This window comes from Ipomoea triloba, chromosome 3 (assembly GCF_003576645.1).
Source record: "Ipomoea triloba cultivar NCNSP0323 chromosome 3, ASM357664v1".
Classification (NCBI taxonomy): Eukaryota; Viridiplantae; Streptophyta; class Magnoliopsida; order Solanales; family Convolvulaceae; genus Ipomoea; species Ipomoea triloba.
The window spans coordinates 18,301,483-18,324,703 of NC_044918.1; the positions used below are offsets into that span (position 1 = coordinate 18,301,483).

A 23,221-nucleotide genomic window follows, 5' to 3' on the forward strand; every position below is an offset into this window, starting at 1 on the left:
ACTTAATTGACAATTTCTATCTCCCATTGATTTCACAACACTTATTTCTTACCATATTTTCAGTTGGCAAAAGGAGACAAAGGACAAACATCACCCTACAAAACTGAATGCCTGAAGATGTTTAATACAGATCAGTAGCTGATCTGCCAAAACAAACACACTGCCCTTATAAACCCCACACCAACCATTCTTTTTTTATACATTAGGTTTCAAGTTTATGTCAGACTAATCTTAAGCCCCAGAATCATACTAATCTTAAGCCCCAGAATCCCTACCCAAGAATTGCTGGAGGAGGCCCTTGCCTGTACAGTCAACGCACAAGGAGTTTTCATCACTTCTGATCAGTCAAGGTCATCCAATGACCTCCTCCAAGGTTCCCAGCCATTCTTTGATATATCAACACACAAGTGTTAGAAAAGCCAATACAGCAAATCTCAGAAGTGATCTAGGATTCTAGGTTGCAGTTTCTTGAACAAAAGTGGTCAAAGAACTGGCAAAAAGAATCCGAGGTTATGGTGATACTGAAGAAGTTGTAGAGAAACTTCTAAATTTGTATCCTTCAACCTCAGGTTAACATACAAAAAGAAAAGGGAAAATTGAAAAAACTATAGACTAGTGCTTGTGAATGATCTAAAAACCACCGGTGTCTACACTTCAATGATGCATTAAAACCAGCAGTTTAAACTATTATCATGATCAGCTTCTAAAAACCACTGGCGTCTACACTTCAGTCCTCGCTAAGCAACACATTTCAAATGAACAAACTATGAGAAGTTGAGTTACATACGATGCAAGAAACCACAAGTTCCAGGCATGCCAGCCTCCAGAAAGTGAGCGGGTTTGAACGGTGCTAATTGATTAACCGACTAGGTGAGTTGCTATGCAATCATAAAACCAGCAGTAACGTCATTGTCCGGGAGGAGCCTTGCGATTCAGGTAGCGTATGACCGCATCTTCAATCCTATACAGTGCAAACAAAGCATACAGTAAGATAAAAGGCATCTTTTGTACAACTTGTCTTAGACATATCAGTATAAACTTGTTCATAGGTATCAAAAGCACACAGCAACCCTCAATTCTGATGGCAAGTTAAACCAAAGTGAAATGAATTTTCCAACATGAAAATACTGGAGGATTGGACATTCATCAATATTGAATAAAAAACACTTTCTGTTATGTTCTTAACGTCACGGGCATGAAAACATAAAGAGAAAGGAAGAAAGAATAATAGTTGGAACAGGAAAAGAAGAAAACATTGGGTTTGCTTGAGACCCTAAACTCCCTTAGACCCTTTTTGGGATTAAATTTCTGCTTGTTTTATTCTCAATAATTCTCCAATTTTATAAGGTAAAATACAACTCATAGAATGGCTAAATAAGCTAAGTAATGTTAAACAATAGAATAGCAAACTAAGTATATTCGTATATATGTTCTGTGTGTAAATGTACAGGAGAGTAGAGCTATATATACTAGTTTAGAACTAACCCTAGCCACAGGTTACTAACACTAAAACCTAGGGCTAAGAGTAAATATCTCAACTAACCCTTATATCTCTAACACCCCCCCTCAAGTTGGAGCATAGATTTCAACATGCCCAACTTGTTACATATGTGTCACATGAACCATAAGACTCCAAACCTAGAACTATAAGTCTTGAACCTTCGAATCATGTTGTGCCAAGTCAATCCACAATGCACTTTGTCCGCACCAACAAAGCTTCTACAAAGCTACAAACCAGGCCAAACACCACAACCGCAGCGCACCTGCCTCTCACACCCCACACCCTTATCACCGCTGCTTAACACCGCAGCGCACCAGCCTCTCACTCCACAAACCCTTATAACCGCTGCCTACCACCAGTGTTTTCCCGTTTTCTTGTTGCGTGCATATAAACTGGTTCCTCCTGAACCATTCTTCAGCCGCCAGCCTTCCACAATAGCCGCGACATATGCCAGGTCCACACCACCCCTGGCACCTGTGCTGCCCATCACTGCAACACCCATGGACTGCCTCCAACTCTCACACCTTGGCACTCAAAACAAAAACCTACTAACTAATTATTTGTTAGCTTCCATCTCAGCAGCCTCACCATTAACCTACTGCCCAATCATTCTCATTTTCAACACTCCAGCATCAACACCCCACCAACCACAACCACAGTTGCTGGCAGCCACCAACCACCATTGCCGGAAAGCTTCACCGGCCACCACTGCTCACCACCGCTGCAGTTCTTGGTTCTTCCATGGCCATACAGGTGTTGTAAATTGCACTGTCAGAGATAACAAACGAAAAAACGAAGGGCCAACACCACCAGCAACCATCCACTGCTGCTGGAGTTATTCTGCTGCGACTATGGGGAAGCCTGCGAGAGAAGAGGGGAGAGGGAGACTTGACGGTTGAGACACCACCACTCCAAATCTATCGGGCTTTCAGAGACGAGCCTACCAGAACAAACCTCAACCGGAGCAGCCGCCAGAACGGCGCACACGCGCCGGTGGCTGCCCCGCTTCCTCCGGCAGCTTCGCCTCTTCACTCCGACCAAAACCCACTACCCACTCACTCAACCTCGCTCTGATACCATGTTAAACAATAGAATAGCAAACTAAGTATATTCGTATATATGTTCTGTGTGTAAATGTACAGGAGAGTAGAGCTATATATACTAGTTTAGAACTAACCCTAGCCACAGGTTACTAACACTAAAACCTAGGGCTAAGAGTAAATATCTCAACTAACCCTTATATCTCTAACATGTAATATGCTGAAATCTTCTAGTTTACTTCTAAATATTTAAACTACCTAAATTAATTCGAAGACTAAGAATAATAACTTAAATAACTATTTAGTAATTTCTAAATAACTATTTATTAGTTTCTAAATAATTATTTAGTAATTTATTAATATCTAAACTATGTAATATAATAAAATAAGACTTTCCAGCATGCATCATTACTCTCCTCTTGGACCACAGGCTTGTCCTCAAGCTTGATAACCTTGTCAGCATGTAGCCGACATCTCCCACGATCAAATGGCCTCCCTAGAAGATGTGCAAATGAAAAAGCCTCAAGTGACATTCTAGGGATCCTTGGAGGAGCGAACAGTGGTGAGGAAGACCTCAAACTTGGACATCCTGAAGGCTTTAGTTGGAACAGCAACATTGGATGATGAGGGAGACACCAAAAATGAAAACTGACCAATACCATACGACACAACCCTTAAATGAGATGGGGTTGGAGAGTGGTGAAATAACCCTCTCACGCATAGGACAGTATTTGGAAAGGGCACAACCTCAATTTCAGAAGAGTCCGCAACCATTTATGTTGAATCAACATGAGGCTGATCTGTTGAAATGTTGGCTTGCATCGGTGCTATCTCCACATGTGGGTGGTCAACAATGATTGTTGATGAGTCAAGAGAAGGAGCATCAACCTGTGTTTGCCGAATTTTGGATAAAATCGGTGGAAGCAAGTCCTTCAGGTCATCTGCAAATTTGCGCAAATCTTTGTCTAATTGTTTCAACAAAAGTGCTATTTTTGAGAGAGCTTCAAACTCCGACTGAGTGATTCCCATGACGCCGGCAACGGAACCAAATGTTATGTTCTTAACGTCACGGGCATGAAAACATAAAGAGAAAGGAAGAAAGAATAATAGTTGGAACAGGAAAAGAAGAAAACACTGGGTTTGCTTGAGACCCAAACTCCCTTAGACCCTTTTTGGGATTAAATTTCTGCTTGTTTTATTCTCAATAATTCTCCAATTTTATAAGGTAAAATACAACTCATAGAATGGCTAAATAAGCTAAGTAATATGCTGAAATCTTCTAGTTTACTTCTAAATATTTAAACTACCTAAATTAATTCGAAGACTAAGAATAATAACTTAAATAACTATTTAGTAATTTCTAAATAACTATTTATTAGTTTCTAAATAATTATTTAGTAATTTATTAATATATAAACTATGTAATATAATAAAATAAGACTTTCCAGCATGCATCACTTTCAATGACAGATCAAACCAAACAATCGAAGCTATTCCAACAACTGAACTTTATGAGAATGTATAGCATGAAATATGCACGATAACGTCAATATAATGCAGGAGACTATAATATAAGAAATAGGCAACAGCCAACAGCTGCAAACCACAAGGTGTGTCAGTTTTTATCCAAAACTTAGGACACAAGTTAAAATTTTTAAAAAGGAAAAGAAAAATGCATATTAGCAAATAAATTTACCATGATTGATGGTAGAATTCCGATCGCCTCTCATTTTCCTCATCACGGACTGAATCCCCAGAAACAAGCTTCAAATCCCTGGCTTGAGAGGCAACAAGGGCATTGATGAACTCATATGGTGACTGACTGAATCCTAGAAAAAAAGCTCGCCTTTGATTATGTTCATGTATTTTCTTTATCGCAGCAGAAATAGCTTCATCACAAACATCAATCTCCTTGTTCTTCCCCAAATTTGCCAAGTAAGTTAGCATTTCCTTCTGTGGTGTAAAGGGCACATCAACCAGTATGTCATAACAAGTGTTTCCAGTAGGGCTACTCCCAGACAGCTTGACCTTGTGTTCTAAATGTATTGGCTGGGGTATAGTCAAATGTGCGTCAATCTTTTGACTTACTGTGGAGAATTTAAGCTTCTCTTCTCCGAAAACCTTCCTTAGCGCTGGATCGCACATAAAGGATGAAGTCTCATCAGGAAGCTGTAGCTTTCTTGCCTTCACATATTGCCAAATGGCAGCTAATATTCTTGGGCGTGTCTCCATTTCAATTCCAAGAACATCTTGCAAAGCTGGTGAAAGTTTATACTTCTCTGGCACATAGTTCATTTCCAGTCTGATAATCGCAGTGAACTCCTTATCTCCTTTCCTCCTCACCTCAAAGCCATCATGAAGCACAGGTGACCGGGAACTCTCCCACAAAATCACATGATTATCAGCATAAAGACTCTGATCAAGATATACAGTGATTTTCTTGAAGAAAGATGAAAACTTGGGATCTGAAGGACTTGGCTTTTCTTGCATCCCCACCGCGGGAGTTTTATTGTTCAGGATCCTACCAAAGATCCTAAGTGACCAGGAAGGCGGCTGGCCATGTTCCTTCTGGGGACTAGCTCCAGTTTGGTTGGCAAATGTGTTAAAGACATATAACCTAAGTGTTTTCTGTATGCGCTGAGGATTCTTAAGAGATTCCAAAATGTCAGTCTTCATTCTCACGAGAGCAGCATCTACACGAGACTCAAATTCAAGCAACTGAGTATAAAGCGCAGACTCTGGCAAAATGGCAGCCACTTTCTCCGGGATATGCTTCTCCGATAGCTTCCTCTTCCTTTTGCGTGCAGCGGGAGTCAGTTCCATGGTCTTCAACATTGGACCCGCCACCTGACCTTGCCCAGTCGCCCGGGAAGGCTGCCTTTGGAGCACCTTCTTCGCAGACACACCAGCAGAGGCCACCACACTGGGCGTAGATGCAGCAGGCGCAGAGGCACCCGTATTAGCATTGTTAGCAGCAGAATTCTGAAAGTGGTGAAAAGACTGAGGCTGCTGATGAGGTTGGAAGTGCGAATGAGAAGGCCCCTGCGCTCCTAACGCCAGCGTTTGAGGCTCGGACAACTGGAAATGACCAGGAAAGTGAGGGGGCACGCGAGACTGGGCAAGGAGATGCGGCGCCGGTTGGTTTTGAGTTACAGACACAGATTGAGGCATTTGCATTTGCATTTGCACCACCCCGGAGGGATTACCCAAACCGGCATTCTTAATTACAGGAGTATTACTATTGCTGTTGTTATTCATCGACATTTCCAATTAATCTAGATAACATATATATCCAACAACAGCAAACGGATAGCTAGAAATCTATCAATTCCCAACCTAATTCCGAAACCCCCAAACAAGACAACATCAATTCCGGCTAAAATGGGAGGAAAGACAAAGAAACCCTAAACAATTAAAGAAATCCACGCATCTACAAACAAGATGAGCATTCAAGGAAATCGGCAGGCAGACATCTTAAAATCCTCAAAACCCATGAAAATTCTATCAACCTAGAAATGTCAGAAGAATAATTTTAATCCGAACAGAAAATTTGGGGTTTTTAGCGAAAGGAAAATCAGGGCATCTTACTGGTAGTAGAGAAAGAATGGGACGAGGAAGCAGCGAGGATTGGTTTCTTCCGTCTTATGTGCTTCGCTTGTTGCATCTGAGTATGAGAATCTGAGATTGCTTCTCTTTCTCCCTCGTGTGGTCTGTTTTAAAGGAAAGGCGTATATAATAAGAATGCCCTCCAATTCATACGTAATTACAGTGCGTACCGAGTCTATGGACGTTCATAGTCATGGCAAAAATGTCAATTTGGTTCTCTTTATGTTATGCAAAATTTGCCATATGTTTTTTTGTCTTTCTAAATTTTAATAACTTGACATAATTGTTTAAAATAATAATAATTTGACATAATTTTAATTAATTGCACCTCTAACGGCTTCACATTTGTAGTTTTTGTTGGATTTTTCAGAGAAAAAACTAGTTATATGATTTGAACACATATGGGAATACTGGTTTTCAATAGTTTTTTCCTGTAAATATATGTTTTTGTAGGAGAAGAAAAAAAAAAGGACAAGATTGCACATTTGGAGCACACTGCGTGCACCAGCTGACGCGTGTTCCCCACGCGCGTTAGAGTGGCCGTTAGCTGGCGGCCACTCTTGACATTTTACTGTTGATTTCCTTTAAGGGTGTGTTTGGAAGCCCGAAAAATGACTTCCGAAAATCATTTTCCGGACTTCTAGTGTTTGGCTACCTTTGAAAAACCCAGTCAGCGGAAAATGATTTCCCTTGATTGGGAAAATCACCATAAAAGGGCGGAAGTCATTTTTCGCCCTTCACTGTGCATTCGTGACTGCATGGTTTCCGGCGAAAACCATGAAAACAAAAACTGCTCCGGTTCCCCGCCGAAAACGGAAATAAGAACACTGCTCTGATTTCTCGCTGCGGAAATGCTCTGGTTTCCAACGGGAAACCAAATCAGTGCTCTGGTTTCCGCGGGAAACGTGAGGGGGCTTCTTTTTTTTCTTTTTTAAATATTTATAATTAAAAATATTATTTTTAATAATATTATAAATATTTTAATATTTTAAATAAAATAATAAAAATATATAATTATACAATTCTATTCATTTTTTAGAAAATGAACCAAACACATAAAGATAATTTTTCAGAATACATCCAAACACGGTATATGAACATATTTTCTGAAAAATGATTCATTTTTCATAAAACATTTTTCCATAGGTCATTTCCTGCTTTCCAAACACAACCTAAAAAAGTATTTTTTTCATAATCCTTTTTTTTTCTTTTCTTTTTTTATATATTCCATTTTTCTCTTTCTCCTAAATGGCTTCCTAAAATGTTGTACAAAAACCAAACTGATGAGGGTGTTATAAACATTGTGCATTTGCACGAAATTTTGTGCCCATTGAAATTAATTCTTTTTATTTTTTTGGAATAGAAATTAATTCTTTTATGTACTTACAAGGTGATACTTTGTATGTTTTGTATTATACACAAAAAAATAAAAGATTTTTTTTTCTTGTAAGGACATCTCCAATTAAGAAGAAAGTAGGGGAGAAAGGAGAAGAAAAATCATTGGAAGGGAGAGAAATTATTTCTCCGGAGTGAAGGAAACAATAAATTCATGCGCTTTGAATGCGCATAAAGTGCATGAATTAAAGCGTATAAGGTCATCCTCAGTAGTGTGAGATTTTTTAGGAGATTTTGCATGCCATCCTCAATAGTGTGAGATTTTTTAAGAGATTTTGTAGGTATAATTAGGAAAGAAAAAATGAGAGTGGATGGAAAAAAAAAAAACCAAAAGCACAATTTGTATAAAAAATAAAATTTTTACGTGCCCAGCGAGCGCGAGAGTTGAGCCACACGCATGGTGAGGCGTGTGAGTAATATTAGCATTAATATTAATATTAATATTTGTATTATATGTGGTTAGTAAATTATGTGGTGTAGAGAGTTTGCCTTTAGCTAACCTATTGTGTAGGAGAGTTTTATGTTTCCCTATTGTTATAAGATTGTATTGTTACATTTTCATCCGTGAATACAATTTGAATTATCTCATCTGGTATCAGTTAGCGTTAGGTCTCCCTAATTTTCCCCCTCCCAAAGAAATGTTGATCAACCCATGTAAATTCTACAAACAAGCGGAGCATTCAAGGAAATTGGCAGGCGGACATCTTAAAATCCTCAAAACCCATGTAAATTCTATCAACCTAGAAATGTCATAAGAGTAATTTTAATCTGAACAGAAAATTAAAAACTGGGGTTTTTAGCGAAAGAAAAATCAGCGCATCTTACTGATAGTAGAATGGGACGAAGAAGCAGCGAGGATTGGTTTCTTCCGTCTTATGTGCTTCGCTTGTTGCATCTGAGTATGAGAATCTGAGATTGCTTCTCTTTCTCCCTCGTGTGGTCTGTTTTAAAGGGAAGGTGTGTATGAATAAGAATGCCCTCCAATTCATGCATAATTACAGTGAGTACCAAGTCTATGGACGGTCATAGTCATGGCAAAAATGTCAATTTCTTCTCTTTATAAGATCGCACATTTGGAGCACACGGCGTGCACAAGCGGGCGCGTGTTCCCCACGCGCAAGCGGGCGCGTGTTCCCCACGCACGTTAGAGTGGCCGCCAGCTAATTTTACTGTTGATTTCCTTTAAGGGTGTGTTTGGAAGCCCGGAAAATGACTTTCGGAAATCATGTTCCGGACTTCTAGTATTTGGCTACCTTTGAAAAACCCAATCAACGGATTCTGTTGACTGGGGAAATCACCCCAAAAGGGCGGAAAATTACTTTCGCCCAATTTGGGTGGAAGTCATTTTCCGCCCTTCACTGTGCATTTGTGACTGTATGGTTTCCGGTGAATACCATACCATGGTTTCAGCCGGAAACCAAAAATGCTCTTGTTTCCCGCGGGGAACTAAAGCACTGTTCTGGTTCCACGTCGGAAACCATAGCACTACTCTGGTTCGGTGGAACATAAACTAGAGCACTGCTTTGGTTTCTCGCTGTGGAAATGCTCTGGTTTTCATGTGGTTTCCGGCGAAAACCAGATCTAGTTTCCACGAGAAACGTGAGGATAATTTTTTTAATATTTATAATTAAAAATATTATTTTTAATAATATTATTAATATTTTAATTAAAATAATAAAAATATATATTATACAATTCTATTCATTTTCCAGAAAATGAATCAGACACACAAAAGACAATTTGAATCTATTTTATGGAAAATGACTCATTTTTCAGAAAACATTTTTCACAAGTCATTTTCATGCTTTCCAAACACAACCTAAAAAAATATTTTGTCGTAATTTTTTTTTCTTTTTATATATATTCCATTTTCCCCTTTCTCCTAGCTGGCTTCCTAAAATGTTGTGCAAAAGCCAAACCGATGAGGGTGTTCTAAACATTGTGCATTTGCACAAAATTTTGTGCCCAATGAAATTATTTATTTTATGTACTTACAAGGTGATACTTTGTATGTTTTATATTTTACCAAAAAAAAAAAAAAAAACAGACAAACAAACAATTTTTTTTTCTTGTAAGGACATCTCCAATTAAGAAGAAAGAAGGGGAGAAATGAGAAGAAAACCCATTGAAAGGGAGAGAAATTATTCATTCGGAGAGAAGGAAACAATAAATCAATGCGCTTTTAATGCGCATAAAGTGCATGAATTAAAACGTATAAGGCCATAATCAATACTATGAGATTTTTAGGAGATTTTGCATGTCATCCTCAAGAGTGTGAGATTTTTTTGGAGATTTAAAGATTTTACAGGTATAACTACGAAAGAGAAATGAAAGTGGAGGGAAAAAAAAAAAAGCAAAAACTAAAACTAATCACTACTATTTTATGGGTTCGTAGATGATTTTAGATTTTTTTTTTTCAAATTCAGTGATTTAATTAATGTTTCTGAAATAGTTCGATGACTTATTTGTATCTTATTTATAATGTTTTTCTAATAAAGAATAAGGTGCAAATTGGCTACCGAACGTAACATGAAAATGCAATTAGACCACTACTAAACCAAAAAAAAAAACTACAATTATGCTATGAGTTTTTTCCACTTTTGGTCCTATGACTTTAGTGTCTCCGTCAATTTAGGTACACGACTTTCATTCCTGACATAAGTAGTGCTTGACTTTGATTTCTTTGCCACTTTTAGTCCTTGACTTTGATTTTTTTTTCCACTTTTAGTCCGTTCGGCCATGAGAGCAACAATTTTTAATCAAAATCAACAAATTGTTGTGCCATTAAGGGTAAATAACGTTTAATGTATTTATGAATTTATCAAAAGACAATTTTACCCTTAATGGAACAACAATTTGTTGATTCCGATTAAAAGTTGTCGCTTAAAAAGCGAAGCAGAACAAGCAAATAACGTTTCTTTTTCCTATTTTTTCTATGATTTTATTTATAAGTATATTTAGGGCTTTATCAAAAGACACTTTTACCCTTAATGGCACAACAATTTGTTAATTTCGATTAAAAGTTGTCGCTCACATGGCCGAAAGGACTAAAACTGGAAAAAATATCAAAGTCAAGGACTAAAAGTGGCAAAAAAATCAAAGTCAAGTACTAATTATGTCAGGAATGAAAGTCGTGTACCTAAATTGACGAAGACACTAAAGTCATAGGACCAAAAGTGGAAAAAAACTCGCATATATTGAACACTCCAAATGTATGCAATTTCACCTGATAGCATGTTAATATGTTATCATCCATTTCATTAGGTTGCCTACTTAGGTGAACGATGTGTTGATATTTTAAAATAATTTTTAATAATAAACTTTAAAAATAAAAACTACAAAATTAAAAAATAAAAATAAAAAAACACGCAAAGGTGGCCGCCAACGACTCCTTACCCTCCTCCTCCTCCTTCATCCCCAACCAGAGACGAAGAGAAGACAAAGAGGAGCTTCTCTTCCTCTCTGGTTGGAGACAAAGAGCATGTCTTCATCTCTGGCGGATACGAAGGAGTGGGAAAGGGGTGGCGTGAGACGACCTGTTTCACGCCAGCCCCCTTCCCACCTCCTTCGTCTCAGCCAGAGACCAAGGGGGGGGGGGGTGAAGGGGTGGGCGGCGACCGTTTTTTTATTATTTAATTTATTATTAATAATGCCAACTCACCATCCACCTAAGCAAGACAACTTGATGAAATGGATAGTAACCTGCTATCAGGTGAAATTGCAAACATTTAGAGTGTTTAGTGGCTTAATTGCATTTTTTATTCAGTGGTCTAATTATATTTTTATGTTACATTTAGTAGCCAATTTGCACCTTATTTCTTCTAATAATACATATTCGTAGAGCCGTTAAAACGGGCTTAGCCCGGCCTGTCCTGCCCCCTATTTAGATAGGGGTGAGTTTTGAAAATAAAAGCCTGCTAAAGAGCAGGCCTTTTTGACTTGCCCTGCTTAGGCCCCGTGGGCTGCTCGCCATTTTTTTTTTTTTGTAAATTTAGATATAATACACACACATTATAAAACAATGTATATTATATTTTTTTTATAGTTTATTATTTGCAGTATATTATTATTGTTATTTACTTATGTAGTTATTTACTTATGTATGATCAATTATGTAATGAATTATGTTTTATGTGAGCTATGTATAAGTTATTTTAATTTTTTTTTTGTATGTACAAATGATAAAATTTAGAGAAGTAATAAACTAACAATTAAAAAAAAAAAACAAAAAAAAAAAAATCTGGCGAGGACCTGCCTAGCCCGTGGGTCGAAGGCGGGACGATCTGGGCCAGCAAAATCCAGGCCTGCCAAAGAGTGAGTTTTTTTGGCCTGCCCCACCCCACCCCACCAGTCCGTATTGACAGCTCTACATATTGGGCCCGGAATAGTAATTAGACGAAAATATTGAGATTAAAAAATAATTAACTCATTGGAGTGACTTAACTTGCAACTAGACGATAATTGAAGGACTACATTGCAAACTACTACCTTTGCTTAAACCTAGCTATTATTGGGTATATACAAATGCAGTGGAACAAAGAGTTCACTCGGAGTTGATACACAACAATGGCGCTTTACCTTTTGTACGAGTCGGCCTCTGGTTATGGGCTGTTCCTGGCGCACGGGCTCGACGAAATCGGACAGAGTACCGATGCTGTCCGGAAGTCAATCGCCGATCTCAATCGCTTCGGCAAAGTTGTAAAACTCGTTGCATTTAACCCCTTCGAGTCCGCTCTCGATGCCCTGAATCAGTGCAACGCCGTTTCCGAAGGTAAAACACTTCTAAAAAAGCGAAACCTTCTGTCTACATGCAAAGAGAAATTCGTTTTTATATGTTGAATAATGTGTGTAGTTTATTAGCTGCATGTGTAGTTGCTTAAATTCTACATTGTTGGTGATACTTTCATATTGCTTTAATTGAGCTTCGTATGGTACAGTAGCAATGCGAGGGGAGATATGTTTGAGTTTTTAGGGAAAATAATGAAATTTGTTTAGTTTTTATTTTGCTGTTTATCAAAATTAGAAAAACGTGTTCCTGGAATCATGGAGGGTTTTATTTTTTGTTTAGTAGTTTGGTTTTTATCTGAGAACTGATTTCTTGGATTTTTATGCTTGTTTTTAGGGCAAATGACAGATGAGCTAAGGAACTTCTTGGAACTTACTCTCCCAAAGGTAAAAGAGAGTAAGAAGGCTAAGTTCAGTTTAGGCCTTGCAGAACCAAAGCTGGGATCACATATATTTGAAGAAACTAAAATTCCTTGCCAAAGCAATGAATTTGTTCTAGAGCTTTTGCGAGGGGTGAGGTTGCATTTCGAGAAGTTCATTGAAAACCTAAAGGTTTGCATGTTCTCTTACCTTGTCCTCATATCTGTTAACCTGTACACTATTCTTCAATATTTAATCTTTACTTATTTGTAATCTTTTTAATGATTATAGGCGGGTGACCTGGAGAAAGCTCAGCTGGGTTTGGGACACAGCTATAGCAGAGCAAAGGTCAAATTCAATGTTAATCGGGTCGACAATATGGTTATTCAAGCAATATTCTTGCTTGATACTCTTGATAAAGATGTAAATACCTTCTCAATGAGAGTCAGGTATGTATTTCTTGCCATCTCATGGCTTGTAAATGGTCCCTGCATGAGTTGATACTAGGCTGTTCAACCTTCTGTCTGTACCCTTCCCTGTTAATGTTAATCCTTCATCGCAACGGGCATCTGGTTGACATGCCTTATTTCTGCTATTTCTTTCATTAATTGGAAACTATGAAGTCTGAGAATCATGTTGTGCAATTTCTTTTTCTAAGTTCCCCTTTCCTGGATCACCAACAAATAAGTTGAAACTGAATGTTTTTTGCATATGTTTTCTGAACAGTTATATTAATAATTTTAATGCAGAGAATGGTATTCTTGGCATTTCCCGGAACTGGTGAAGATTATTAATGATAATTATCTATATGCCAAACTGGCAAAATTTATTGAGGACAAATCCCAGTTAGCTGAGGACAGCTTACCAGCCTTAACTGAAATAGTTGGAGATGAAGATAAAGCCAAGGAAATAGTAGAAGCTGCAAAAGCATCCATGGGTACGATATATTGTAGATTTTGTAGAGGAGGTGTATGTTGACTGTTTTCCTGAGTCTCTGTTTATTTTTCAGGGCATGATTTGTCTCCAATTGATTTGATTAATGTCAAGCAGTTTGCACAGAGAGTAATGGATCTCTCTGAGTATAGGAAGAGCCTCTATGATTATTTGGTTGCCAAGATGCATGACATAGCACCAAATTTAGCTGCTCTGATTGGTGAAGTTGTTGGAGCCCGTTTAATATCTCATGCTGGTAGTCTTACAAACCTTGCCAAATGCCCTTCTTCTACCCTTCAGATACTTGGTGCTGAGAAGGCACTCTTTAGGTATTGTACTGCACATTACTGTAGTACTGTTGTATAAATAACTGCATTTAGTATTCTTAATGATGCTTTTGCAAATGGCAATTGAAGACCAGTTCCCACTCTTTATTGGTTGCATACAGACTAGACGTTTGTTACTTTATTCTTTTTATTTAGCATTGCCTTTTGTATTTGCTAAATAAATCACGTTTAACCATTTTATTCACACTTTATTTTTGATTCAGGGCCTTGAAGACCAAAGGGAACACACCCAAATATGGTCTTATATTTCATTCTTCCTTCATTGGTCGTGCTTCTGCTAAAAACAAAGGGCGAATGGCACGATATCTTGCAAACAAATGCTCTATTGCTTCACGCTTGGACTGTTTCTTAGGTTAGTCATGGTTCCACTTCTATATCGTAGACTACCATTATATATTTAAAACATAACTTAATCCTTCTGCTCCAATTCTTTCTTGCTCCTTGTTTTTAGTGTATTGGATTGAACTTATTTATATTTTTGCAGATAACAATACTACATCCTTCGGTGAGAAACTCCGTGAACAAGTTGAGGAGCGGCTTGATTTTTATGATAAGGGTGTTGCACCGCGCAAAAACATAGATGTGATGAAAGCTGCTATAGAAAATTTCCAAACTAAAGGTATGTCATGCAATTTTGCACCCTCAGTGTGCAGAGTATTGTGAATATAGAAAAGAAAAATTAAATGGTCACAACTACAACACTGTAACAGCATTTCAGCTTTGCACATACCCAACCGAGGTGGTATTTGTCTGTTAGATAATGCATAGAAATTCTCTCTTCTACTGGTGTGTCAATCATGTACTCTTTAATTTCATCATTCTTCTTATCTCTGCTGCAGATGCAGATATGTCTATGGATGCGGACACAACACCCAGCAAACCTTCCACAAAGAAAAGCAAGAAAAAGAAATCCAAGGCCGTGGAGGATAGTGAACCCATGGAAGAAGATAAACTCGATAATACAAATGGTGATGCATCTGAAGAACCAAAGAAGAAGAAAAAGGAGAAGCGAAAAGCAGAAGAGGAGCTAAACAACAAAGGTGCAGAAAATGCAAATGGTGTGAATGGAACTGGAGACGTGGATGGAAGTACAAAAAAGAAGAAAAAAAAGAGTAAGAAAGAGGGAGAGGAAGTTGAAACAGCTACTGAAGGTAAAAAGAAAAAGAAAAAGTCAAAGGCTGAAAATGAAGAATGATACGGTGAGAGAGATTGCAACCAGTTTAATCCAGTAGTATACTCTACGTGGGTCTTAAATTTTGAAAGGCCATGCCTGCCTGTATTTCATATAATTTTTATCTTTGTTCTGGGGTATTATTATGATATTATCTCTTTACTTTATTATACCCAAATCTATATCATGTTTGTTAGAGACCCCTAATCAAATGAGTTTGACTGCTTAACTATGTTCTTAATTCTTTGTTTCATCTGTAATGGTGATATATTGCACTGTAATCCAAATGCTATCTTAAAGCTTTCTTTTGACCCCCATGTTGTGTGAGTTGGTGGTGTTATATATACTTTTGAAAATGACTAGTATTGTACCCGTGCGATGCACGGCCTTTAGTAGTTGTTGATTTTGAACGATAATAATTGTCTAATAAATTGGAAAAAAAAGGAAAATAACATATTATAGTACTCGTTGAAAAAGATTATGGCTTCATTATATATTGAATGGAAAATAGAATTACAAATTATTGAAAATTTCATTGTAAACCACATTTTGTGTATAGTTGACTAAACCCTTGGTTTCATCAGCAATTAAGACTTTGAGTCCATCCGGATTACTAACACGGGAAACTGCAACATACAACTGACCATGGTTGAATACTGGTTTCTTCAATAGTAAACCTACTACTGACAATGTTTGTCCCTGGCTTTTGTTTATTGTCATTGCATAGGACAACATCACCGGGAACTGCTTCCTTTGAAATTTGAACGGAAGTCTTGGATCTGACGGAGTCAAAGATAGGCGGGGTATCAATACATTTGTCCCATAATGTGTGCCACATAATATCTTGGCTTCAATCACATGGTTACCTAACTTGGTGACAATCAACCGCGTTCCATTACAAAGACCAATCGAATGGTCGATATTCCTCAACAACATTATTGGAGATCCAACCTTTAATTCTAAGGAATGGTTTGGTACACCAGAACACTTTAAACTGTTTAAAAATTCAGTAGTGTGCACTTCGGCCAACATATTGTCATTAGTATCCGCTTTGCAAACAGAATCACAACTTAAATAAGTCTTTGATGATGATTGATTTAAATTGTTCATGTATTGATTGACTTGATCCACAACATCTAATGTTGGTGCCAAAATAGCTCTACTCTTCAACTGTTCAGGATCTATAACACCAGTACCAAATGTCGGAAATGTTTCGTCAACAATTTGTTTGATAGGATCTCCTCTGTTTTGCAATAGAAATTGTGAAGGAATATTGATATTGCAATCATCCTCGGTATTACCACCAAGCTTTCCATCACCTAAGTCCGCAATCCATTTTGCAAATGCATCTAATTTCTCTATCTCTCCTTCAGCCGTAACACTGCGCAGTCTTAGACTCTTTGTAAGACGCAGGACTTGACAATTAGTCCACAGATATGAAGAATTTATACTGGCTTGGACAATGTCCTCTCTTGTCCCTTTTGGAATAACTGGTAGAATCTGCCTGAAATCACCACCTAAAACCACTGTTTTACCACCAAAGGTCTTGTTACAGCTTAAAGAATCAGAGAACCTGAGGATGTCTCTCATTGTTTTATCTAATGCTTCAAAACAATGTTTGTGCATCATAGGAGCTTCATCCCAAATTATTAGCTTTGCTTTGATAATGAGTTCAGCTAATGGACTACCTTGCTTGATGTTGCATGTCGAGTCTTCATTTATAGAAATAGGTATTGCAAACCTTGAGTGAGCAGTCCTACCACCTGGTAGCAATAGTGAAGCTATACCACTGGATGCAACATTCAGTACAATCTCTCCCCTTGACCGTAAAGCAGCTGATAGTGTCTTCCATAAAAATGTTTTCCCCGTGCCACCATATCCATAGACAAAGAAGAGCCCACCTTTATTGGTATCCACATCATACATGACTTTATTGTATATCAGTAACTGCTCATCAGTTAAGTTTCCCACCAATAGGTCATGTTCTTCCTTTAACAGTTGCCGATCATATGAGAGTTCTTCATATATGAGAGGATTCACCAATAGACTGTTACTTGGTTCATCAGGTATATGCATTGGTGGATAATCTTGTAATGACTTGTTGCAAGAAGTCAATAATTTTTCAATCTCTGTCAATGCATAGTTCTTCTTTTGTGTATCTGTAAGAACTACATCTGTTGAAAAGAAATGATGTAATGGAACTAAGTATTACATTTGAGGGTAATTTGGTAATGCATAAGAGTAACACACACGTGTGTATGTGTACATATATAGAAGGATATATATATATATATATATATATATATATATATATATATACTTGGGACTCCTAAAGTTCTTCTAGCTTGGTATTCCGCATCTTCTGCTAGATGAATCCAAACAGCTTCCCACACAATTTCTGGCTTTGACGTTGAACTTGACGTCAACAATGTGACAAAAAGTTTCCTTAGAGAATAAGCAGTTGCCCATAGTGATGCCTCTAGAATAGCGTCCACATATTCTTTGTCATCCTCAATTAATCCTCTAGCGTAACATGCATCTCTAAATGACATATACTGCTTTCCATCAACACATTTGATTTCTTCAAAACTTGTAGGACCTCGGACCAAATTTAGTAAACATCTCAAATAAAATAATTCACCGCATTTTGGTGGCACATAGAAAATCCTTCCAATTGCAAAATTTCTTTGTCTAGGTTGCCATTCTCTTTTGTCTTTCTTCCAAACAAATTTCCTAGGCATTTCAGCATACGTTAACTGCCTAGCTTCCTCAAATTTCAAGTTAGCGGCAAACCATGCAGTGAACATACTTTGAGACACTATCGGACGATTAATGACACTATCAACATTATCACCATCATCGAATATAATAGATTGCTCATCTGGTAAGTGGAAACTTAAGCGTTCAATTGAAGGATTTCGGAACTGTATTTCAAAGGAAAAGATCCTCCAGGCAGCCTCACACGGTGATATATATCTACAATCATAGTACATCTTGATTTCATCAATTTCTTTCCCAGTTGATTCGTCAACGGTACTATTGTAGAACTCAGCAGTTACTCGATCATTTCCCTTGTTGACGTACTTGAATAAGTACTTAATTGATCTTGACTGATTGCACCATTCAACATTAATGTGCGCCTTGTATTTCATCAATAAGTACCTATTATGAGGCACAACATATCTGTTGTCCAAGTTGATCCCATTCTTGTTTATTGTGCGGCCATTGTCACGCCTCCGATAAATTGGATATCCATCACGATCCAAGACTGAAGTTGTAACATATTTCTTTGGAAAGAACTTAGAACAACGACCATTTACCATGCAAGGTGAATTCTTCCTACATGAACCACAAGGACCATGCATCATGAATTCTTGAACGGCTTTGTAGTACTCAGGATCACAAATCTCATTTGGAATCTCAGCAGATATCCACATGTCTATGTCTTTTGGGGTTTTAGGAGAGTCATTCTTTGTCAAGAATACCAAAATATGCGCATGCGGCAACCCCCTCTTCTGAAATTCAATAGTATAAATGACTGGAGAAAAAAATTGTAATTAATTTCCACCAAAACGATAATATGATTAATTAGGAATTTAATTAAAATCAATTTACCTGCTGTAACAACTCCAAAAATGTTATTCTTCCGAATCTCTGAAATAAGAGCGTTTAGCTTCATTTTGAAAACTCGGCATATGATATCTGGCCTATCTTCCGCCTTTAAATTGCGTGCTTTTAAAAACCTCTCTAGCTCGGGCCACTTCGGATTACATGTAAAAGTAATAAAGAGGCTAGGATAACCCATAGCTTTGCAAATAGCCATTGCATCTTGGTAGTTTTGAATCATATATCTGGCTCCTCCAGTAAAGGTAGATGGCAAGATGATCCTCTTTCCTTGAGCAGTAGGATCTACTTCTCCATTAGTCAATGCATCAGTTAAGCGCTTATAAGATTCACACCTCAAATATTTTTGGTGTGTCCTAATGTAGAGCAAACGGCCAGACTCTATCATGGTATAAGCATCAACAATATATTGTTGCAACAACCTTCTTGCATACAATAATGTTGATGTGTGCTCAAACCTATCTTGCAAACGGAAAGAGAAATACTCACGTGGAGATACACGATTTCTTGCTGTGGATGCCCGATCAAGAATGTCCGCAAACGGGATATCTTCTCTGTATCCATCCTCACCATATGGATATAGCAGTGGATACTGTAACGGTAAATAAGCCGGATTCAATTCACTAATTCTTTGCAGATGGCCTGAATTAGTTTCCACCAAAATATCGCGCTGTCCCATATCTGGATCTATATCACCAACAATCAAAGCGGCAACTTCTTGAACTTGAGGCAAGTTATATGTCCTAGCATCTTTTGATCTCTTGCCTATCAATTTGATTTTGATCTCTGCTGTAGGATCGTTCTCAATATGCTGACTTGCATTGCGAAATGACTTCACGAATGCATTGTTTTCATCCAAAGCATCTTTAATATTTTGAACAATATCAAGATGCAATCTGTTGGTAGTATCATTGTCCCTACATAAATAACAATGCAGGAAACCATATTGAAATAATTTGGTATATAGGAAAATATTAGGGCATAAGAATACTTAAATTAAATACTATATATAAAAATAGTTCTAAATTACCCGACTGCATTCAATCGATTGGAATCTTCATTCTGAGTGTCGTAAATATACAACTGGGCAAATTTCGGCCTTTGGCCTTGTTGTGGCAGCAAACTCCCCATTAAATGGAAATTTTGACCATGCAATCTAAAGACAGGCGGGCTTGTGCCAACATTGACTGTTCTATCGATCTTTCCTCCCATTGATGTAAAGCAAAACATATTATTATAAGACCTAATATTCTCCAGAAAATGTTTACTTCGACCATCTTGATTGAAAAACAAACGAAAAATCTGAGGAGGTGGAGTTGTAGGCCTTGGTAATTGAATTTTTCCATGAGTACAACAAAGTGAGAACTTAGGGTTCTTAGTACCAACTGATTTGTTCACTCGTTCTTCCAACCAAAACAGCGCTCCACAATGAGGACATAAATATGTGGGATCAGCAAAATCCAAATATTCACCTACATAAGTTTAAATAATTAGAAAATTGGCTAATAATTATAAAAAAATTTATCAAGCATACCATTTGTTAAAGATGCAAGGGATTGTTGATTTAAAACAGCATCGTCAAAATCTTCCATTAAACAACGGTTCATTGAGGATGATGCTTCTACAAATGTCGTATCTGTATATATAGGAATGGATTTAGAATCAAAAAGCAAAATAAATTAATATGAAGACAAAGAAATTTTGAACTAAAGTTTAAAGTTAATAATAAAAAAATAAAGACTGACCTTGTGTTACTTGACTTCTGGGCGTGTTGAGAAATAATACATTGTTGGTCAACGTCACGTCAGGAGTGTTATCAGTCAAACTAACATGACATGATTTTTGTGGCACAAAATGACATTTCCGACCATCTTCATTTTCTAAGTTATAACATGATAAGAAACAAAGTTGATTAAAAGACTATAAAATAGTGTAACCAAATTTATAACATTATGCCAAAATAAATAAACAGTTAAAACATTTTAAAGCGTAATAGTAATTAAAAATAAGATATATAAACAACCAATTTGTATTAAAAAAGTAAGGAGAGCATATGTTTTTGCGAAAACTAATTAGAAAGAACAAATAAATATAATTAAAGAAACTATTCTAATCACGGGAGAAATACCTTTGTGGTTGGGTTTTGCTTTTCTTTTATTGCCTATAATCACACATGACTCCGTTATTTTAGTCAGGTGATTATCTGTTTTCAAATAGGAAACAATTGCAGCAAACGAAATTTAGAACAAATTTGAGAAATAGACAAACAGGTAATTAAAAATGGTTGAATTAAATAAAAAATAAAGACTGACCTTGTGTCAGTTGACTTCTGGGCGTGTTGAGAAATAATCCATTGTTGTTCACCGTCACGTCAGGAGTGTTACCAGTCAAACTAAAATGACATAATTTTTGTGGCACAAAAAGAGATTTCCGACCATCTTCATTTTCTAAGTTATAACATGATAAGAAACAAAGTTGATTAAAAGAATATAAAATACTGTAACCAAATTCATAACATTATACCAAAATAAATTAACAGTTAAAACATTATTATGCGTAATAGTAATTAAAAAAAAGATATATAAACAACTAATTTCGCTTAAAAAAGTAAAGAGAGCATACGTTTTAGATAAAAGTATTTAGAAAAAATAAATATAATTACAGAAACTATTCTAATCACGGGAGAAATACCTTTGTGATTGGGTTTTGCTTTTCTTTTATTGCCTATAATCACACATGACTCCGTTATTTTAGTCAGGTGATTATCTGTTTTCAAATGGGAAACAATTCCAAGAAACGAAATTTAGAACAAATTTGATAAATAGACAAAAGGGTAATTAAAAATGGTTTAATTAAATAAAAAATAAAGACTGACCTTGTGTTAGTTGACTTCTGGGGGTGTTGTGAAATAATCCATTGTTGTTCACCGTCACGTCAGGAGTGTTACCAGTCAAACTAACATGACATGATTTTTGTGGCACAAAAATAGATTTCCGACCATCTTGATTTTCTAAGTTATAACATGATAAGAAACAAAGTTGATTAAAAGAATATAAAATACTGTAACCAAATTCATAACATTAAACCAAAATAAATAAACAGTTAAAACATTATTATGCGTAATAGTAATTAAAAAATATATATATAAACAACTAATTTCGCTTAAAAAAGTAAAGAGAGCATACGTTTTAGCGAAAAGTATTTATAAAAAATAAATATAATTAAAGAAACATGGCATGACAAATGACAAATACCTTGGTGGATGGCTTTTGCTCTTCTTTTATTGCCTATAACCACACATGACTCCGTTATTTTGGTCAGGTGATTATCTGTTTGAAAAATGAAAACAAATGTAGGCAAACAATTTAAGAACTAAATTTTTAGATGGACCATAGGGTAATTAAAAATATAGGAATTACACATATAATAAATGTTGACCTTGTGTTAGTTGACTTGTTGGTGTGTTGAGAACTAATCCATCGTTGGCCAAACTCGCGTTAGGAGTCTTATTAGTCAAACTAACGTGAGATGATTTTGGTGGCAATGCAATAGATGTTCGGCCCTCTACATTTTCTAAGTTATAAAGTAATAAAAAACAAAGTTGATGAAAAAAGGCAATAAAATAATCAAATAATATTAATAACATGGGTTCAAAATAAAGAAAGAATTTACAAATTTTAATGTGACATAGTAATGCAAAAACAAAATATATAAACAACAAATTTCTTTTATAAATGTAAAGAGAGCGTAATTTTAACCAAAGAGTAATTTAAATTCATGCATTCAAAATAATGAAAAGAAAGTGCTCATAGAAAGGGAGAAATACCTTGGTGCTTGGCTTTTGCTTTTCTTTTGTTGCCTATAATAACACATGACTCGGTTATTTTGTTCGGGTGATTGACTGTTTGAAGATGGAATAAAATGTAACAAACAAAGTTAAGAACAGAATAGTTAAATTGACAAAAGTGTAGTTAACAATATAGTAAACAATGATAAAATAAATACTGACCAGGTGTTAGCTGACTTCTGGGTGTGTTGAGAAATAAACCATTGTACGTCAATTTCACATCTTGATTGTTATTAGTGAAACTAAATTGACCAGATTTGGTTGGAACAAAAAGAGATGTTCGGGGATCCTCATTTTCTAAATTATTAGAATATATATATATTAAACGATTAGAAAATAAGAAATACAATAATTGGTATTTACAACATTTTTACAAAAAAGGAGAAAATAATAACATTATGATATAACAAATAAATACATTAACATTACTAAAACACAAAAAATAAATTGTTGTAATAAGGTGATTAAAAAAGATTATAATTGGGAAAAAATNAATTTCCCTATGTTTTTGCAAGAATCTTTGGTATTCTTACTGTGATTTTGCGGATCTGTGTAGTAATGCGTTCTTATATGCTTTAATTTCAACCTAGGGTTCTTTGAAGCTCTCATCGG

The 23,221-nt window shown here is 36.4% G+C and overlaps 4 protein-coding genes across 5 annotated transcripts; 1 reads left to right on the forward strand and 3 right to left on the reverse strand.

Moving 5' to 3' along the window:
* Window positions 1-596: 596 nt before the first annotated feature.
* Window positions 597-6,221, reverse strand: LOC116013698 (SWI/SNF complex component SNF12 homolog). Of its 2 annotated transcripts, XM_031253589.1 has the most exons (3): window positions 6,130-6,216; window positions 4,238-6,050; window positions 597-961 (listed from the first exon to the last, which is right to left on the reverse strand). In XM_031253589.1, the coding sequence occupies exons 2-3, from the start codon at window positions 5,803-5,805 to the stop codon at window positions 907-909; spliced, it is 1,623 nt and encodes a 540-aa protein (XP_031109449.1). In that variant the 5' UTR covers window positions 5,806-6,050; window positions 6,130-6,216; the 3' UTR covers window positions 597-906. The 2 variants fall into 2 exon arrangements, with proteins under 2 accessions (XP_031109449.1, XP_031109448.1); XM_031253588.1 differs by having other exon boundaries at window positions 4,238-6,221.
* Window positions 6,222-12,083: 5,862 nt separating this feature from the next.
* LOC116014366 (nucleolar protein 56-like) lies at window positions 12,084-15,455 on the forward strand. The gene is made up of 8 exons (XM_031254411.1): window positions 12,084-12,313; window positions 12,665-12,879; window positions 12,979-13,136; window positions 13,437-13,624; window positions 13,697-13,949; window positions 14,171-14,319; window positions 14,452-14,586; window positions 14,807-15,455. The coding sequence occupies exons 1-8, from the start codon at window positions 12,109-12,111 to the stop codon at window positions 15,160-15,162; spliced, it is 1,659 nt and encodes a 552-aa protein (XP_031110271.1). The 5' UTR covers window positions 12,084-12,108; the 3' UTR covers window positions 15,163-15,455.
* A 196-nt stretch (window positions 15,456-15,651) lies between these two features.
* LOC116013004 (ATP-dependent DNA helicase PIF1-like) lies at window positions 15,652-17,064 on the reverse strand. The gene has a single exon (XM_031252669.1). It carries the CDS (start codon window positions 17,062-17,064, stop codon window positions 15,652-15,654), a length of 1,413 nt encoding a protein of 470 aa, XP_031108529.1.
* Window positions 17,065-17,068: 4 nt separating this feature from the next.
* LOC116013005 lies at window positions 17,069-19,974 on the reverse strand. The gene is made up of 5 exons (XM_031252670.1): window positions 19,793-19,974; window positions 18,754-19,679; window positions 17,459-18,676; window positions 17,193-17,312; window positions 17,069-17,085 (listed from the first exon to the last, which is right to left on the reverse strand). Exons 1-5 carry the CDS (start codon window positions 19,972-19,974, stop codon window positions 17,069-17,071), a joined length of 2,463 nt encoding a protein of 820 aa, XP_031108530.1.
* Between the last annotated feature and the right edge of the window lie 3,247 nt (window positions 19,975-23,221).

What these genes read in the sequence shown, in the direction of transcription:
- LOC116013698 (XM_031253588.1), bottom strand. Translation starts at nt 5,805, where the DNA reads ATGTCGATGAATAACAACAGCAATAGTAATACTCCTGTAATTAAGAAT. An exon ending in GAATTCTACCATCAATCATG is followed by an intron (nt 962 to 4,237) that starts GTAAATTTATTT and finishes TGCACTGTATAG; the next exon opens with GATTGAAGATGCGGTCATAC.
- LOC116014366 (XM_031254411.1), top strand. Translation starts at nt 12,109, where the DNA reads ATGGCGCTTTACCTTTTGTACGAGTCGGCCTCTGGTTATGGGCTGTTC. An exon ending in GCTGAGAAGGCACTCTTTAG is followed by an intron (nt 13,950 to 14,170) that starts GTATTGTACTGC and finishes TTTTTGATTCAG; the next exon opens with GGCCTTGAAGACCAAAGGGA. An exon ending in ACGCTTGGACTGTTTCTTAG is followed by an intron (nt 14,320 to 14,451) that starts GTTAGTCATGGT and finishes ATATTTTTGCAG; the next exon opens with ATAACAATACTACATCCTTC.
- LOC116013004 (XM_031252669.1), bottom strand. Translation starts at nt 17,064, where the DNA reads ATGTATGATGTGGATACCAATAAAGGTGGGCTCTTCTTTGTCTATGGA.
- LOC116013005 (XM_031252670.1), bottom strand. Translation starts at nt 19,974, where the DNA reads ATGGGAGGAAAGATCGATAGAACAGTCAATGTTGGCACAAGCCCGCCT. An exon ending in AATCGATTGAATGCAGTCGG is followed by an intron (nt 19,680 to 19,792) that starts GTAATTTAGAAC and finishes TTATTTATGTAG; the next exon opens with GGACAATGATACTACCAACA. An exon ending in AAGAACTTTAGGAGTCCCAA is followed by an intron (nt 17,313 to 17,458) that starts GTATATATATAT and finishes TCTTTTCAACAG; the next exon opens with ATGTAGTTCTTACAGATACA.